Source organism: Eufriesea mexicana, unplaced genomic scaffold (assembly GCF_001483705.2).
Source record: "Eufriesea mexicana isolate 0111107269 unplaced genomic scaffold, ASM148370v2 scaffold221, whole genome shotgun sequence".
Taxonomy (NCBI): domain Eukaryota; kingdom Metazoa; phylum Arthropoda; class Insecta; order Hymenoptera; family Apidae; genus Eufriesea; species Eufriesea mexicana.
The window spans coordinates 277,089-297,565 of record NW_016908377.1 but is presented as its reverse complement, the minus strand read 5'-3'; the positions used below and the strand labels follow the sequence as shown (position 1 = coordinate 297,565).

Below are 20,477 nucleotides of genomic sequence, written 5' to 3'. Positions count from 1 at the left end.
TACCATATATTATTAAATTATAAATTATAATTAAATATACCATATAAATTTACCATAAATAATATACCACATAATATAAAACTATAAATTATACAATATTAAATTATCGAAAAATTAAATAACGTACATTACGAGTCAATATATCCTACTTAATAATTCTCCACAAAGAGGTAATAAAAAATTCTGTCTGAATAATTCTCCATCACATACCCTAGCAACAATGACACACAACGGATAATAACATACAATTATTATATAATAACAGTTGCGCTGAACGCACGACAATAATTACCCATATAATATCAATCAATTTCACGAAACCTGTTCCCTCCAATCTCTGCTATACCTCAGAGTGTAAGCACTTTCGTGAACCATTGATCTACATTTCGACATCTGCCGAATTACCGTGCAAATATGAAAATTCATACGGAAATGTCAACGAGATAAATATAGGAAGAAAAAAATGGCGATCATTCGACCAACTATATTATTATATAATAATTCGAAACGAACGGCGTTGGAATTAAGACGCGTGTCGTAATAACCTTCTCTCCGATTGTATCTCGCAAACTGACCGTGGCTGCGGAGTTAACCTCATTACTTGCTCGGCATTTAACGTTAATGGTCGATAATATCTCGTGTTAATCGCTAGAAGAATGCGTAAAAAGCTATCCCACCTTTCTTCACGCGCGAACATGCTAACCAAATTATCCGTGTTTTAAATTACGTACCTCGCAGAATCAACATCGTAATTGAGGAATTTCGCTCTCAACGCTGTCTTAGCCGGCCTTTCATCCTGCACGTTCAGGTGCGTCATAACGTTTTCAATGTCGTCGAGTGATCATAACGAGCCGATTAGTATAATTAGGATTTTTCCTGAATTTTTCTATTCGGCGATAATTCGATAAGAATTTTGGATTTGTATAAATAATAAATTTAGGACAATTTTAGGATCAATCTTTCCTTTTATATTAGCTGATAATTACGTAATAAGTCGAGTTGATTAATATTATTACGATTGTTTCTGATATTTTTATGGGGATGGTAAGTAGATACGAAATTAAAATACGTATTAGGTTTGTGTGGGTAACAAATTTTAGATTGGTCCATGAATTATTTCGATATCGTCTATTAATCGAGATTGGCTGTGTGGTTGATTAGTATTATTAAGACTTCTTTGATTTTTTACAGTAATTAGAATGAATTTGTTGAATATGCCTAGGCATGCAAGGATAATAAATTTTTTATTAATTAACCGACCTTTCCATATCGTTTAATTATCATATAGAATAGATTAATATTATTACGACTGTCCCTGATTTCTTTGTATAATATAATTTTAATTTCTTTGAAATTGACTATGTTAGTAATAAATTTTCCATAAGTCAATCATGGATTATGATTCTTTCTTTTCACGATAATAATTGAAATTTTAAACACATATTACATGCATTTTAAAATAAAAATAATTTACTTATTTAATGAAAATAATTTTCAGATCATTTTAATAATCTCTAGTAATTTTTAAAATGACAAACTTCGTATTTACATTATATGCACTTTAAGATAAAAATAATTTGAGATCACGTGTAATTTTTAAAAATGGCAAATTATAAATATGCAGTGTATTATACCATATACAGATCATACAGTTCTTCTGCGTTCAGTTTAAAATCGAAAATAATCTATGTTCTTAATTTTTCTGAATTTCTCTTGCACACCCTCACGTTTGCTTCCATCACGTTCACCCAGACTCATTTTCGCAGTCCTCGTCTTCGTTTACAGCGAGACATATAATTAACATACAAACACTCGCAACGGAGCTCAGCAATTACCAATTCTCTTCGAATAGATTCCCATGAATATCGTCAGTCCGATTATAACAAGTTGCTTCTCATTCCCAGACGACCGATTCCCTAAAGGGAACCAGCAGTGTGTGCTTGAAATTCATGAATGGGACGAAAACAAAGAGTCGAAGGTCTCGCGAAGTTAGATACGATTCGAGTCTAGGTTGTCCCGTAGCCTCGTACACGCGGCAGATTTATTCAGTGGAAAAGTTGGAGGACATCAGATTATCGGGGACACGATTGATTGCGAGCAAACCCCGAATTTCATTGGATCTCGCGAAACTTTCCTTGTAGTCCGCCATTTTGCGACGGATGCAGGCGACATCTTCGCTACGCGCGCAGCACTGTCGATATCGAGTCTTCAGGGAGAGGTGGAACATGGCTGCCGCGTTTTGCGTGATATCTCCTCACCTCGCTTCCTTTTCCCTTCTTCCTTCTTTCCTTTTCGTTCAAAATTCGCTACTTAGTGGATTTTGTTTAATAATTGACTTGCATCTATCGGGAAATTGAAGGCTGAAGGTTTTAGGGGTATTTAAATATTCGTGAGAAAAAGGATATTTAATACATGCTATATTTCTGTCCCTTTTTGTAGGTAGAAATATGGTTCCTCGGGATTCTTCTTTAATGGAAGGCTCGTCTATTGGATGATCAAAGGATGATGATCTTAGAAATATTTAAGCAGAGAAGAAAGAAAGGGTTTATTAAAATGAAGCGTGTGATGTTACTGAATTTCTTATTCCTTTCATCTTTTCCTCCCTATTAGTTCGCTTCTTCGTGAATTTTCCTTTGACAGAAGACTTGCAGGTTGAGAATCTTCCCGTATTTAAATATTGACAGAATAATAAAACTCGTTCCAAAATTTGAAAAACATAAAATACATGTATTAAAACGTAAAAATTAAGTTGATTAAGTGCACAAAATTTTCGTAAAATATAAAAGTTCATACTTTAGTAAATTAATTAAAATAACTTCTCTTAGCAAAGAAAGACTTCGAAACAAAGAAATGATAAAACTAATATCCCTAGGATCTCTAATTTCTATAACCAAAAATCCAATAAAATCCAGAATACTTCTTTCACTTTGATTACACGCATAAAATCAATTTAAGAAACTAAAATCGCATTTAAATAAAAATTCGCGTGAAAATGCAGGATACGTGCGTCAACCCTAAGCCAGCTGGCACCAGACCAGGCAACTAGCAAGACGTCACTCGCAGGCTGCGGGAAAATCTGCTGTCGCGCAAAAAGGCGAGTTCCTTTTTCCTTTGTGTGTCGAAACGATTCGAGTAGCAAGTCCTTTCATCCTGCGTCGACGCCGATTGTGTGTGGCCTTTTAGTGGCAGGCCAGTAACCGAAAGTATTGTGCGCGAAGTGAAGGGTAGCACCGCGAGGCCGCGTAGAAAGGAACTTCCCGTAGGCCGTAACTCACGCTGGATAATTATTTATTCCGATCGAGCAAGTAGCCCACCGACTAGCTGATAAACGTGCACGCCACCTGCGTCAAAAATCCACTTCTGTGGAATAATAATTCCCATTCGTTCGACAGCGTCCCCGAGAACAGCTCTCGCATATCTCCAGCTTATTTCACGCCTCTCGACCAGTTGTCCACCTGGGAAAAAGTGTGAAACCAACGTCATACGATACCCGATGTCCAATCGAAGGAACCAGAAACCTCGTTGTATCCTGTAATTCATGTTCCGCCGTAGGGAAACGTCGTAGATGGCGCCACGAGTTCGGTCTAGCGAGACTCTGCAGTTAACAGAGAAGCAATAGTTAGGAATAGGGGTGGAAACGTGGTACGTTGAATTTTTGTGGAGAGGATATTGTTTTGACAGATTTTCCTGTGAGCGCATTAGGTCGGAGTGTATGGTCTAGTAAAATATTTACATTGGAGAGAGTTGGGTGGACTAAGAGGACCACTCTGTCTACTCCATCTTTGATACTCATGGAATCTTAGGCTTCTGGTGGTACAAAAACTACTTTGGCACAGGTTCTGTTTCACGTTAATGATTAACACTGTGCATTTAAATATATCCTACGATATTCTAGCTATTTTATTACTTTTCTTCTTCCTATTTTTATCAGATGATGCTGCATGATTTGTATTATAGATATAGGGTGTCAGAATTTTATGAAGGGAATATTGCTTAGAACTGAGCATTGTCATTTGAGTGGATTAAGTTAAAGAATATAGATTATCCATTTATCAAGTGAAATATTTGCTATACGTGTATTTATTGTTGAGAGATGGGTGTGCTACCTTTGTAGCTACTCCATCTGTGAAGTCTATGGAATCTTCATTATTAGGCCTATGGAAATACATAGGTTATATTGCCATAATTTTTACTTTGTGTTAACAGTTAACACTCTGAATTAACGTATATTCTATAATACTCTCATTTCTGTTCCTCTTATATTATTATTGTAATTAATATATAAACCGTTTCGTAACAAGAAAATGAAGGTGAAAGAATCCAAGACACAAGAGTGGCAATTAATTCAAGTCTAAAGGTGTGGTGAGAACAAAAATGATGTTACGTGACGTCATGCGATCCATAGATTCGACTAATAATAAAAATTCGTGTACTGTACTGTACCATAGAGTACAGTAATGCATTCTATACTCGTGTACCCTGTATCAGTGTCAAAGACTGTAGATCCATCCTGTAACGCATCATATTTCTTCGAAAGGACGTTTCCCTCGAGCAGTCACACTTTGACCCCTGTGTCTTTCCACTATTCATATTCCTATCTATGAATAGTAGTAACGCGTTGGACAATTTATGCCTCGTGACTAAAGCGTCATGACGAATGAAGGTCGCAGAACGAGCGTGACTCTGTCACTTTGTGAATAGCCATGCACTGTTTTATAACACGTTGCTCACTGCACGGAAACTTACGACAAACGATGTCACACCTAATTCCTCATCTGCAAAGCAGCCTCTTTATTGACATTCCAGACATTCTAATGGCAGTCCAGCTGAGACTTCAATCCGGAGGGTATTTTGTAACATTCCTGAAAAGCTTCGAATACCTCGTGTCCATTTAGCCATCGTGCCACGAAGAAACTTTTTGTGCACATTCTAAACGTTCTAATGGGATTGACAGCTGACACTTAAACGAAAATTCGATTATCTCATGTGTATTTAGATGTCGTTTTATTTCTAATTTAAGGAGGCACTAAAGGTGCATAGAAAGGTAGTCAGGATGCATAAAATGATATTAATTGATAAATAAAAGAATTTGGTTATGAATGAATAATGAGCATCCCAGAAAATAATCTAGACGACATGCACACTGTTTAGATATTAATAATAAAATTTATGGTAATTTATTTGAATGTTCCTTATCATATTTGGGTGCACTATAGTGTCCAACTTAGAGATATATTAAAATAAATATATAATTTAATATAATTAATTTATGGTTATTCAATAAATTAATTGAATAATTAAATTTATACTTTAATAAATTAATATCATTACACAAAATACAAAAGTCACTATGAATTTGTGAAATTCAGACTATCTAAATATTAATAGTAAAATTTATGGTAATTTATTTGGATGCTCCTTATCCTATTTGGGTGCACTACAGTGTCCAATTTAGAGAAATATTGAAATAAATATTTTATTTAATGCAATTAATTCTACAGTATTCAATATATTAATTAAATAATTAAATTTATATGTTAGTAAGTTAATATCATTACATAAAATACAAAAGTCACTATGAATTTTCGAGATTCAGACTATCTAAATATTAATAATAAAATTTATTGTAATTTATTTGCATGTTCCTTATCCTATTTGGGTGCACTACAGTGTCCAACTTGAAGAAATATTAAAATAAATATATAACTTAATGCAGTTAATTCTCAATATTCAATAAATTAGTTAAACGATTAAATTTATATATTAATAAATTAATATCACTACGTAAAGTACAAAAATCACTATGTATTTAACTCCACAGAATTAGCCAGTAGAATCTACTAACATTTTTATTCCTGAAGCTTCCATTCCAGTTTATATTATAAACAATATAATTAAATTTATGAAATTTGCTCTTTGCTTAAATTAAAAAAATTAAAAATTTATCGTTACAATAAAGCTGTCTTTCACTCCTCTACCAGTTAACTGGTACGTGGAAATAATAAAACAAGTGTGGTTTTCAAAAATCCATATTTCACTGACAAAACGAAAAAATTTCATACTATAAAACTATTCTGTCTTAGTACAAAACTTATCACCATAACAACGAGTGAAACGAGCCTCGAAGAACCTTTATCCACGATCTTCTAATCCAGATACCTGTCTAGTTAAAGCCAATTACTTAATATCACATAATACAATTAAACAGTACATTCTTCAGGAAAAATTCCTTCACACGCACTCCCGATAATTAAGATTGCAATGGAATTATTCTTCATACTTACACAACTTATTATGGAAATCAGCGTGGAGCATGGAATTATGGAAACAGCTGTTAATTAAAGTCTAGTGGGACGGTGCCCGTGACAGTAGAATTTTTAATTAGATTCCTTCACGAGGTTGGGAAGGAAAAGGAAACCTTTATAAGAAAGCTACAGAAACCAAACTAATCTCTCTTTCACTTCGTCCTTTTTTCTCATTTTTTCTTTTTCTTCCTTTTTACACAATAACGAAATATGAATAAACCGAGGAACTTTGGAACTTGGAAATTACTGATATTGCCTTATTCAGCACGCAGATGCATAGTATTCATTACTATGCAAGCGTTTCAACTGCTCTACGTTTACGTTTTCAAAACCAGTTTCCTTGAACAATTAACGTGAAACGACACATCCAAGTATATCGCTGCTGGCATAAGCGTTTCGACTATGGAAATCCTGTTTCACGAAATCGTGTAAAAAGCCGAGAATGGGATATGAGGCAATAGAAGTCTGTTTAACGTCACTCTCGTTTTTGTGCAGCGAAAAATCGTCGAGTTTGGCGAGACTTGGGAGTATTAGTTGCAAAACATAACTTCATAATTTTTTAGAAAAAAGCAATTTTCTTGGAATTATAGTATTTGGTGTGAGTTCTTTGGTTTGTATTTAAATCGACGAAATTTATATTCATTCCTCTCGTTCTTGAAACGTGTATGCAAGGCAGTCATGTGCATCCAAAATGGCCACCAGTAAGCTCCTGGGTAATCCACAATACATTTTTACAGTATATTCAGCAAGAATATTAATGGGAAAAGAATATTAAATATAATTTTTACTATTATACTGGAATTCACTGGAAAATAATATTTTTCTGCTAGAAATATGCATAAAATCAAGAAATTCTTATGCATCCAAAATGGCTGCCAGTAGACTCCTAAAAGATCTGCTATACAGTTCGATAGCATATCAAATATTTTAATTCGTGGTAAAATTGATTTTTAAAAAATGTTATTAAACATAAGTTACTGAAAAACAATATTTTTCAGATAAATATATATATGGAACGAGGAATATGTTGTACGTTCAAAATGGTCGTCACTGATACCACTAGATAAAATCAATTTCGCAATAGTTAGATCAAAAAGATGAAGAAAGAGAAACATATATAATTCTACAATACTTTATTTGATATTTCTATATTTTATGCAAATATTGTATTCTACAATTCTACACATTTTGTGCACCTAACGTTTGCATAATAGGAAACGAGTGAGACATGTGACATAACCTAAAACCTAACCTCTCACTGCCTCTTCTCATATTTCTTGCACGAAATACGAATTATCATATAGAATTACCATATATAGTTCTATAATATTGTTGTATCTGTCAAATTTTTAACACCTGACGTTTGCATAATAGGAAACGAGTGAGACTTGTAACATAACCTAAAAGCTAGCCTATTACTGCGTTTTTTCATATTTCTTGCACGAAATACGAATTATCATATAGGAAAAATTGCGTTGTCTGTTATTCTCCAGTTTCTTTTCTTTCTGCTCTAAAAAGAATCGAAATCATCTTCGACGCAAAGTAGAGTTTCGCTCGATCGCTCCACTTCAAACGATAAACGTTGGACTTGTGTTTCAGCATGGTTCCTGGGATGGTTCATGTGTAAAGCCGTCGCTTATATACAGGGCGTTTCCGTGGCAGCCTCTGTCTACAGCCTTGTTGCGGTTTCCTTGGATAGGTATGTACACGTATATATACATACATATATGGAACATTTCAAAGAATGATTTCATCGATGGAAACTTTGAAATCAGAATAAAATGCACGGTTGCTGCGGAAATTATTTTCGTGGAATTATTGCCTCCGTTCTTATTTTATATCAGTTGCAAATAAAATAAAATCGAAATTCAATGAAACACAATTCTCTGAATGTATTAAATAAAAAATCAATTTATTTCAATGAAATTAAATTTTCGTGCAATTTCGACAGGATTAAATTTCTTTCTCGTGCATGAACTAACTAAAAATAAATTAAAAAATTTCGTACATAGTTAACGCTAATTATATTACAGAATTATATACTTACTCGTATTATCTGTACCACTAGAATATTTTTACTTACTGTAACAGTTGCAATTTTCAATATGCATATACAATATTATATTAAATTATAAAATATATTATCATTAAATTATCATCATTATAAATTCCCATTATCATTATTATTATTAAAAGTTTTTAAAATCGTACCAATGCTACGTATTTAATTTAACAATTGCAAAAATGGTGGAGTCACATTAATCTTTGAAATAATCACCATTATTCTTTGTCTACTCTTATTCAGATAGCAGACAAGGCACAAATTAAATGCTATTTATTACGTTCAGTAATTAACTTAGGTTCAACTGCTCAAATTTGCAATACAAATACTTGATTATTATTTTTAAAAATCTTCTAGCCCATTCCCGCAAAACATTTTTGAAGAAATCGAGGCTTAGATATATTTCATAGTTACAGAAACCATACACGTATGGGGGCCAGATTAATTACTACTTCTCATTTATACTCACATAATAGCAATATAGTGTCGTAATTAAGCAGATAGTGTATTGCCAGTAAGTGGACGCACGTTGCTATGCCTGGCCCACATCCCCACTCCTTGATTCCCGGGGCATCTCGGTGCTAACAGGCCAGAGTAACGTGGGCCAGTTACACTAGAGCAGGGGTGCTCAACCGTTTAACTCCCCTGGGCCATATTGAAGGAAGACGAGTTGTCCTAGGTTACACAAAATATACCCAATACTGACGATAGCTGATGAGTAAAAAGAAACGTAAAATGTATAATGAATATATTTAAGTAATTTAAATTTTATTAATTTAGGATTTAATAATTTATTATTATTGTAAAGACAGTAATATGGAATTGGTTTGACATTGTTCCTTGAGCCCTAGAGGATAGGACCGCCATTGATTCGTCGATCAGTGTAACGCCTACTCATAGTATTTCACATAAAAGACTTTTGGAACTATAAATTTCATAATTAAAAGTGTACGTTGGATGAAAAAATGTTATTAAACATTTTTTATTTATTTTTGTGTAAGAAATATTTCCTCTTTGCTTGCACGATATTTTTGCATTGTATTTTTATAATGATATGAACTTCATATCTTATAGTGTGTTGATTTATTGACTGAAAAAGAAAATTAAATAATTTTGATAATTAAATATTAATTAGCTTAAATAACATTAATAACTTTAATCTTAAATAAATTAAATTTCACTCAGAAATTTTCTATTTTCAATTTATTCTTACATTTCTATCATACACTTTCCAACATTGCACGATAATTATATTTGCAAAATTAATTCACGAATCCATATTAAAAGAATTTTTTAGTTGACTTCAATATTGTTTAGACTAGTCGATATTTTTCATGCCAAAAATGGCCATTCATCCAGAACCTTTCACAAACATCTACGAATATTCTGACATGTATCATTTCCAGCGATACTTAAGCGACAAAATTTCATATCTATATTTCATTTTCGAAATGTAGGTACCCCACAGTTCTTTTCATTTCATATCAACATACAAACTGCAATAAATTACCCCTTAGTCGACCTCTATTCGTTTTCTCACCCTTCTTATTGCTATCGTAATAAATCAGAGCCTACCCCTAACCAACCCTTAGCTATTCGTACCTCTGTAAGATGGGATAAGTAAAAAGCAGAAGGGTGTTATCTCAAATAAGAATGAGACACTTCTTAGAATTTTATATAAATCAGATCTGCGTGTATCAATTATTTCACCCACATTTCTCATTTCATCAATTTCATACTTATCTTACGTCTATTTCGATGACAGTGAGCTGAATTATCTGTTCAACTGCTCGATGACAGACATTATCGTAATTCGAACAAATTATCCACTAAAATAGTTAATTCTACGAAATGAAATTGAAAATTCGAATTTTCAATTTGATAATTTAGGACTAACAATATTAACACTATTTCCTTTATTTTGGAAATACAGAAAATATCAATAACACTGATAACAGTATAGAAGGCTCTAGTATCAATAGTATACTTTTTATTTTGAGAATTCAAAAATTATTAATACCAATGACACAACTTCCACTTAAAGAATATTGGGAGCTTATAATATATCAAAATTTTGTATATAAAAATTGTAAATATAAAAATTGCTCTTGCCAATGCTACATTTTCTACATTGCAAATTCGAAAATTACTCACACAATACTTATACCACATTTTTCACGGTGAAAATTCAAAAATCACCAATGCCAATACTATATTTTCCACGCTGAACATTGAAAAATTATTAATAACAATTTTGAACTTAAAGCTACTGAAGCTTCTAAAAATACAGAAACACCTATACCAGCACCAAACATTGAACTCAAGAAATACAAAAAAGGTAGACGTGAAATAAACTCAATCGAAGTTAATCTCGGCGATCATGTTCTCGTGTTAACACCTGCTCAGTTCTTTCTTCGCGAGACAAGAAACCAATCATTATCTTCGATTATCCAACACACCTCGTTACCAACGATCCTCCCAAGTATGAAAGAAAAGGAGACACCGGACGAATGCACGGTATTATCCTTGTTACGAAATCAAAGAGTTGCTCACGACATGTCATTAACGCATATTCTTGCCTGACACATTTATTCCACGTCTACATAGCGATGTACTCGCGTGTGCAACAATTGTGGCCTGTGTTACTGCCAGTTATGCGTTTGTCCATGTACTACCACGTAGTTATGACATTCTAGCTGCTCGTAACCGGTGTTTGCATTAACATCATAATAAAAGCTTGTGGAGGGAACCATATCACCCAGTGGACAGTGGGTATTTGCCAAGAAAGTGGAATCCTGGTCTCACAACGTGAAAATTGAATATTATTGGAACCCTTGGATTATTCGGATATTAACCCTTCGATATTAAACCTATTACGTTAATTAACCTATTACGCTACAGAGCTCGTACTGCAAATAGATAAATAAATAAATAATAGCAAATTGCTATTGCAGAAAATATATCAGAATTTCATTTGAAAAATTAATATTTTATTCCGTTCCTTATTATTCCCATTCCTCCAGTTTCTTATTTAATAAAGAATTTTTAACGAAATTGGCAACTAATTAGAATTAAAAAATTCACATCCACTTCAGAGAAATTTTATTATAGTTATCTGTTATTATTAGATGTATTATTAATTAATTCAATGAAAATGTGTTCCATTTAGAAAATCTCGTTTCTTATTATTAATATCAGAGGAACAAAGGTTCAGATATATATTTTATTGAACATTTTCATTACCATCAATTTAGGTTAATTTTGCCATTATTATAAGCCCAGTCTCTGCTTTACATCTTTGCTAATATTCGACGACGATTTTTTAGCTAAAGAAGAATAGGATTTCAAAGATTTTCTGTTACAAAGCTGACGATATTTTTCTGAGCAGTGAATAAGAAATCGTATGTTAATATACACATAGAATTATTTGATTTCGATACACATTTTTTCACATCGTTGCATAATCTGAAACTTGAGGTGTTAATGAATATCCAGCTTCGAAATTTGATTAAATGGCGATTAAATGGTACCTCTCGAGTGCAAAGGATTAATATCTGATTTTGCCTCCTTTATTCGATATTTTTATAACTCCATTAATTGCAATTCTTCGTTTCTTTGTGATTTGATCTAAGCTTTCTGAGAATATTCTTATCGTATGAGAAAATCTTCGACGTGTATTAATAAATTGATTTCAATGCTTAGAAAATTATAGTTGACGTAGTATAATATGTAATTTTATTGGTTAGAAAATTGTTACTATCTTCGTAGCTACGGTAATGATATTTTCCATGCAGCTGCAGGTATTATTTGATAGAAATATTTGTATTTTGACACTTGGTAATAATACTAAATTAGCGATAAGTATCATTGACATTCTAAAGTGCTTGTTAAACTCGAATAAAATTTATAAATTTATAAAATTTATATTCCTTATTCCGATTCAACATTTTTATAAATTTGTTTTCTTTTATTATTGTTATTTCTTCTTCTTCTTTTTCTTCCTACTATTATTATTATTATTATTTTATTATTATTCTATTTTATTATTTTTCTTTGTTTTCTTTTATTATTTATTTATGTTCCATCTACTTATGAAGACATTACCAACTATATTTATAATACATTAAAAGCATTATATAGAGTAGAATTGTTTGTTGATTTCTGTTTAGAGTTAAAAGACTTAGAAGATCGAATGGTCCTAGCTGATTGTGAGACTTACTGTTTCACAATTAACGTTATAGTTAAATTTAATTTGATGTTTTGAAATAGCCCAAAAGGGATATTATATTATCTATATATCTTTCTTTTTCTGATATTAAAAGATTGTTATCGCATTGTATTTATTATTTTAATACTTCCACAAACATTAATTATTCTAATATCTTAATCAATTTTTATTATTTCATTATATTCATTGCACTAATATTCTAACAAACATTTATCATTGCATCAATATTCGCTATCCACTTCAATACCAAATAAATGATCCAAAAATAGCCTAAAATATATAACACCATATATATTACAAATTATCCACAAAATATTTGTTGCAAACATTTTTAAAACCGACGATACATCAATTTTCTAAAAAATATAACAATCCTCACTTTCGACTACCATTTCACCATAAATTTAAGATTCGTCATAGATCAAATTTCACTCGATACTCCGAATCCTGTGTAACTGCTCTACAATAAAATAAAATTCATCCACGGCACTCATCAAGCAGCTTCTATCGCTTTCGACGATCCGAATGGCCTGTTGCCAGCTCCAAGAGGAATAGACAAAGGCGACGTCGGGCGTCTCGCTAATAGAATTCTTTTTTCGACGCTCGAGGCCTTCTCTTTGCGTCTAAAACTAAACGTTTGGCATCGTTCGTGAATTCTGCTATCGGTTCACTGCCAACCGTCTCTAGTCTCTTCGATACGATTTCTAAATCGTCGTTGCCTTCGAGAACGTAGAACCACTCGAACCTAACCTAAAAGGAACGAAAGTACGTCGCGTCTAGTGGCGGCCATTTTGTTTCGCGATGCAGCAACCATGCTGTGCAACGATGAAAGATAGTATATGCGTGACGAGAGCCAATAACCGGGACAAGTTCTTCCCTTTTTTCACAAGACATTAGTGAAGAGACCAACAATGGACGCACCTTCTGATCCAATTGCTTAACTCACGCACGCCATCTAGGTAGGAAATCGATGCCCGTTCGAGTTTCTCTGGCACGCTCTGGTATTACGCGATGGAACTTTCGTTGACTCTTTGCAAATTCTGTCAGCATTCGAAGACACTGGTACCATTCACAGAGCTAGTGTCTATATTGAATAACCAAGATGGAAGAGCTAACTTAGACTAAGGTTTCTGTATCGGTTCGATGATTTTGTCGATTTTATGACTGTTTGATAATTAAAAAATTGCCAAATTATACATTTATTTCTCAACTTTTATCAGTAAGTGTAGATTCGTTTTGTTTTAGTATAATAGAACTATCTCTAACACGATTGTAGACGTAGACAACCATGATTATTATTGTTGGTCAGATGTGTATCCACGTTGAAGAGGAAACGCTATATCAAGATCTGGCGAAATGGAGTAACAATAAGCGATGCAAAATAGTGGGATAGGACAGTAATGAACGATGCAGAGCAGTAGGATAGAATAATAACGAGGATGCAAAGCAATGACATAGACGTATACTAAGAATGTTAACCATTAACGTAATTGTCCAATGTCACGCTGTGCTGCCAAGAACTTATGCAGGAGAGACTTAGGGAGCATCGCCAACATTCCAGCTCTGCATACTATTGTCTGTTGCTCGTTGTTGGACAGTGGACTAGCACGAGGAATGCAAATCTCGTTGATCATAGGCTCACCTTCTCTAATGTTCACGGTCAAGAGAATAGAATTCACGAATTTGTATCACTGATGCAAATTGTCGCATCTGCAAATCGGATTATGTGTTGTAGTATCGCACATTTTCCATTATATACACGTAACTATACTATGGTCATCGAGAGAGCGAAGCTCAGATCAATCAGTAAAATCCTGGGCGATGTGTCAGGTCCTTAGCCTTTTATAAATTATTTTATTAATTATTTTTCAATTATACTTTAAGTATTTTGTTTGAAATTTACTTTATAGAACAGTTCCTCGACTGGTACTTATTTTCAAGAAATTTTGTTACTGATTATATGAAATATAGCTCTCAAACGTTGTTGTTATTGTTGTACGAAGATAGTCGAGGGTTGTGATGCATGTCTTCTCTCAGTATATTGAGATACTACCATTTGTGATACTGAGCACCTTGGGTGTGCAATAAAGGACACTTTCGTGTTTGTGTATACTTTATGACACTGGTAATTGCTGCGATTTCGAATGTGATGTGTATGCATTATACTAAGTGTTCTATATGCTAATAGAAAGTATTCTGATTGAGTTCTGCCTGAGTTCTGGTTAATTTCTGATGTGTTGCCTTCGAGTTCTAAGTGATTTCTGGTATGTTGTCTCAGAATTCTGTATGACTTCTGATCTATGCTGATTGAATCCTGTCTGAGTTCTGGTTAATTTCTGATATGTTCTGACTAATTGTAAGTTCTGTATGACATCTGATGTGTTGTCTTCGAATTCTAAGTAATTTTTGGTATGTTGCCTTAGAGTTATATTTGACTTCTGATGTGTCTTGGCTGAGTTCTATATGACATCTTTGATGTCTCGTGTTTGTTATGATTGGTTAAGATTGGATGTTAGTAGAGGAAACATAGAGTTTTCGATTGGTCGTGGATGTTTCGTGAATGATTCCTCTTTGTTTGAGGAATGGGAAACTTTCAAGGAAGTTTCGTTTCGGTATTGTTTTGATCGTCAATATCGCGATTTATGAGTAGAGATCTGTTTGTCGTTTCAGTGGGTTAGTCACACGTGGGTCCAATCTGTTGGGTCTGGTTGTAAGTTGTAGGTTGTACGTAGTCTGTGCCTTTGTGTTAATTATAAAAAGATTATAAAAAGATTATGGAAAGACTGTCTCAGAGTGGACTCGGATGTGTTAAAGTAAGATAAAAACTATTAATATGTCGCTTATTTTACTGCTGTGTCAACCTACGTCGTCAAGAATCTAAAAGTAGAAACTTTGGGAGCGTCAAAGGCGGAGCGAGACTGACTTAGCCGTTCTGCTAGTTATCTCGTCGTCTGTGTACAGTAGGAAGTGATATAAATAGACTATCGAATGTTTATTTGACGAAGTTAAAGTATACGAAATTCCACATAATGTACGTTTCGAATAAATATTTTTTAAGCTTTTATATCTTATTTGGCTTTATATAATTCAAAAGTGTCTTTGAATCGACGTAACACTTTTGCGTCGAAGACTATAGGACTCAGATACTATAATCTCTCTAATTCGTGTACACTTGTATGAATCTGTATCATAAGTATCATTTTTTAAAACTTTTACTGTCATAATAGAAGGGCTAACATAATACTTTTGGACGAGATGCTTGATGTAGAATACTCATTCAATTATTGATTCAGAATCATGCAATGAAGTACGGAATAAATATATGCCATGTGCAGTACATTTACTAATATTACGAGAAATATTATTATGTATATGCGGAGAGCTCATAGTTCGCGCACTCTCCGCCAGAGGGATTCAGGGACGAGCGAGATTCCCGCAAGTGACTCGATGAACCCTCCGCGTTGTATAAATAGAAGTTCTTGACTTCCTTATAATAACGTGCGTTTGAAACACAGGCCTGTCATATGGATTTACTGATATAGTAGGGGTGGAAGTGGGGAACTTTTAGCATTATCCTTGTCTCCTTTTCTCCTCTTCCTCTTCGTACAGAGAAGGAAAAATTACCCAATAAAATTTTAATAAATAGATTGTGCACGAAAAAACACATAAGTAAGGATTATATAAAAGTGTAGGGAACCTAAATTCTAAATTCTACTCAAAATAATCACAAATGGAAGAACCCCTTAGAACTTCTTAAATTCTACCAAAGTCGCAAAAAATACTAAATTTTAACGGAGTTACAAGAAGAGGAAAATTCTAATCCAAAATTCCACCGAAATTGTGAAAGAAAAATTAAAATCCCAAATTCCACAAAAAAAAAAAATTCAAAACACTAAAGAAAATAAATATTCAAATTCCACACCGAAGCCACAAAGAAATGAAAAAGAAAAAACGAAGTTTAAATCCTGAATTCCCGGGAAAAGAGAAAATCACAAAGAAGGGAAAAACTGCAATTATTAAATTCCATTGCGAACGTATAAAAAAAAAAATATTCAAATTGCACATTCCGTGCAAATCGTGATGAAAAAGGAAATCAAAATTCGGTGACTCGCCCTTCACTCCAGGAGAGACGGAAAAAAGTCAAAGTCGGAAATTACATTACGTCGGGTTACCAGGGGTGAAATGACTCGCGAGTCTGCATATATATAACTCGATGTCAGTGGACAAATGATTTTCTATCAATTTCGCGTTAGACGGATCGGCTGGTACCACGAAATAGTTTTACACGATCCTCGGAAGCGATCGATCTTGCTGAAATTGGCTGGCAAAAGGGGGCGTCGGTGACTGGGAATTGTCTTAGCCTTCGATCAACCCCCGACCAGCCACGCATTACTCTCCGACTCACCCTTTTTCTCTCCTTCCGCGCCGCTTTTCCTTCCACACAACCGGCCACGGAAATACATACATCTTCTCGTGCTCTACAAGAACACCTTGGACAAAAGTTGCGACTGACCTATCGACCTACGTAAATCCAAGGTGTTGCGACTTCCTCGACAAATCCGCCTGTGGATCGAGTTTGAAACGTTATCGATGTTGTTTCATACACCCTGAATTGATTCCAATGGACTCGAAGTTTGCATGAATGCGAATTGTTTCTTAAGTACTTTGGCTTATGTGACGAATTCGTTGAATCTGATTATCTCATTTTATATTTAATCCTTTGCACTGCTCTGTCTAGTGTGACTCGACATCAGTTTTTATCACAGGAACTCCTATGTCGAGTTACACTCGATATTTTCTGATTCTTTATTCACTGAACAAGAAAGCAGAAAATAAATAACTACTTGAATTACTTAAATTCAAAATATTATTTACAACAATGTTTAAGAGTTATATTTAATATAATCAGTAAATAAATTTCTTTGAAATAAACAGCAGTCTTATAATTTATTCTTATAATTTAAAATAATTATTGGCAACAGAATTGAAAAATAATTTGAAATAAAATAATTTGCAAAGGGTTAAGGGCCTGTCACACCACCCAGGGTTTTCCCGGTTGACCTGAGCTTCACCTTCGATCCTAGCTCTCTCGATATCCTTCGTAAAATTAAAATATATTCTTCAGACTGTTTCAAAATGATTAAATTGCAATCCATAGGATCAGGAAGAAATACGACTTGATTTTCGTAATCATGGAAAGCATGCTTGTGGTATGGTAATGTTACCAAAATGTAAATGACTAGTGAATGTGTGTGTACGAGATCTTGCAGTCGTTTTATTCGCCATTTTCCTCGATCATAGAGCCAGCTATAAGCCTTGGTATTAAAGGTATTTTCCTTTTGTTAACCTGTACCATTACAGGCCATAAATCTGACGTTACGTTACAATTTCTATTGCTTCTTTGTACCATTAGCATAAAGTTTTACGATTCTTTTTATTGTTTCAAACGTAAAACGCAAATTTAGCGCGACAAATGGTAGGTATTAAAGAGTAAATACCTCGTGAAATAATATGCATTTCGATACAGTAGCTGTTCCTGAATTTTTGCAAAATTCCAAACATATTTAAGATTGTTTATCAAATTTCTTTTATATAGTTATTTTAAATCCTTATAAAAATTGAAAATAGATCAAATTGTGTAATGAAATTCATTACAATGTTTACTTGTAAAAGTTTACCCTATCTAATGCATAAATAAAAATTGATTATGGGCGCATACGTTGGTTCACTCGACGCTTGAGTTATTACGACACGTACACTATGGTTCATAAGTATCTCGAATTAGTTGAGTCCAAGTCACTGTGTAGGAGCAATAAACACAATAAGAATATAATAGATCGTGTAAATAAATAAATAACAAATCAGTGAAAATGCATATTTATTATATATAAAAATTATTACATAGGAATTATAATGTATGATAATATATATTATTAGAAAAATAGATATAGCTAGACAAATTATTGTAAATTAGGGAGATTCGAAATAATAATATGGAAAAATAAAATGGAGAAACCTAATTTTAGATATACCTAATTATTTTTGATAGCTATAGAATAATATTATAATTCTGAGTTACATATAATTTTTCACTGTCAATTTAGAAAAATTTTCTTTATCTAATTGTATAGTAAAGGAAAATTAAATTACAAATTGATTCACAAATATATTACTTCCTCATGTTGCGTCAGTTGTTATTAACTTGTTAGTTGTATGATTCATTTATTATTTGTATTAGAATTTCAAAGTATTATATTTGCATATTTCGATTATTAATGCGTATGAATTAATTGATAAATATATAATTTATTTCCTGTTGCGTCGGTGTTAATTGATCGTTAAATTTAGTTAGGAATTATCGTAGGTAATTAAATTTCTTTTACAGTGGTGGAGAGATCGAAAGTGATCGAGCGAATGCGAGTTGTTATGCGCATGTAACGCACTTGTGACACAATGATCGAAAAGCATAAAAACAACGATTAGAGAGTTCGATGAACGAACACAGCTGAGCACACCTATGTCGCAAGAAATTGCAATACTACTTTTATTCCATCGATGGAACGTTTTCATCCAGTTAAAAAAATATTCTGAGAGAAATCAACAACAAACAACGTTCCTGTAGTTGAGATACATAGTAAATTTAAATCATTCTACGACGAAGAACACTGAAAATAGTACATAAAAATTGAACCGAAAATTTAAAAGCTAAATCCTTTATATAAATAAGAATAATATGAAGAAAAATTGTTCATAAAAAATCATTTCTGTAGGATTTCATATCAATTTTATCATTGTATATTTAATTTTGGAAATCCATTTCAACGCGGTATAATATTTCACTGGAAATAATTAATCATTATGATTAATTTCGAGTAATGATGAACCGAAGGTTATTATACTGGTTCCTTCATCTTGCATTATAAAAATATTTTTATAATTGCCATAATTCTGATAATAATAATTGCCATAAATTCTATAATATACTACGCAATTGTTAATTAAATTATTGATAAATATTGATAAATTGTTAGGAGATATTGAATTATCAATACCTATTGGCAGTTATTGCTGATTAATAAATTACAAATAGACAGAAGTAGTAATGAATAAATTACCAATAATCTTCTGTAAATTGCCAATATTTATCCATAAATGATCAGACTTATCCATAAATCACCAGTACACACCAATGAATTACCAACACTTCCGAATAACTTATAAATGTATAATACTACCAACAATTATGAATAAATCTCCAATGATCGATGAATTATCGAAACACCTCTAAAAATGATTAATATTTATCAATAAATTACCAACGATTCTACGAGAATTATAGAAATTCCGATAATCTATAGGAATCAATAATCCATCATTAATCATTAATAAATCTTCAATAACTTATCAGTACGTCGCTATTAATTTTCAATATTAATTTGTCACTGGCACCAAAATTGGTGAAAATAATCGAGAAATAAAACGATGAATTTAATATCGATATATCGCTTCCTGCTAGGTATCAGTAAATATCCCGATACTTTTGTCCGGTAATGTATATCGGATTTAACATCGATAAGCCGCGGAGAGAGCTTTCGCCCGATTTTACCAGCCGACCAACCATTTGCCTGCCACTCGTCGATCCACATTTCGCGTCCATCGAGCCCAGACTTCCGTGTGGTTGACACACGACACCCGCCACACTTGCTACACGTCCACGGACCCCGATCTTAACGCGGTGTAAAGAGGACGAATAATCCGGTCTGGATTACACGCGGTTACACGATCGCTCGATGCAAGTTTGATAATTCACGATGACTCGTTCGCGTAACGAAGTATAACGTATTACCTCAACGATTCTGCTTCTGAATCATCGATTCCGAAC

General features: G+C 33.2%; 1 protein-coding gene across 1 annotated transcript in view; it reads left to right on the top strand.

Annotated features, from left to right (window-relative positions):
* Positions 1-20,477, top strand: part of SIFR (SIFamide receptor) — a 110,551-nt gene that overhangs the window by 74,479 nt on the left and 15,595 nt on the right. The window contains exon 2 of the mRNA XM_017911445.1: positions 7,905-8,004. Coding sequence (XP_017766934.1) covers positions 7,905-8,004 — 100 coding nt within the window. The remainder of the gene's footprint in view (positions 1-7,904; positions 8,005-20,477) is intronic.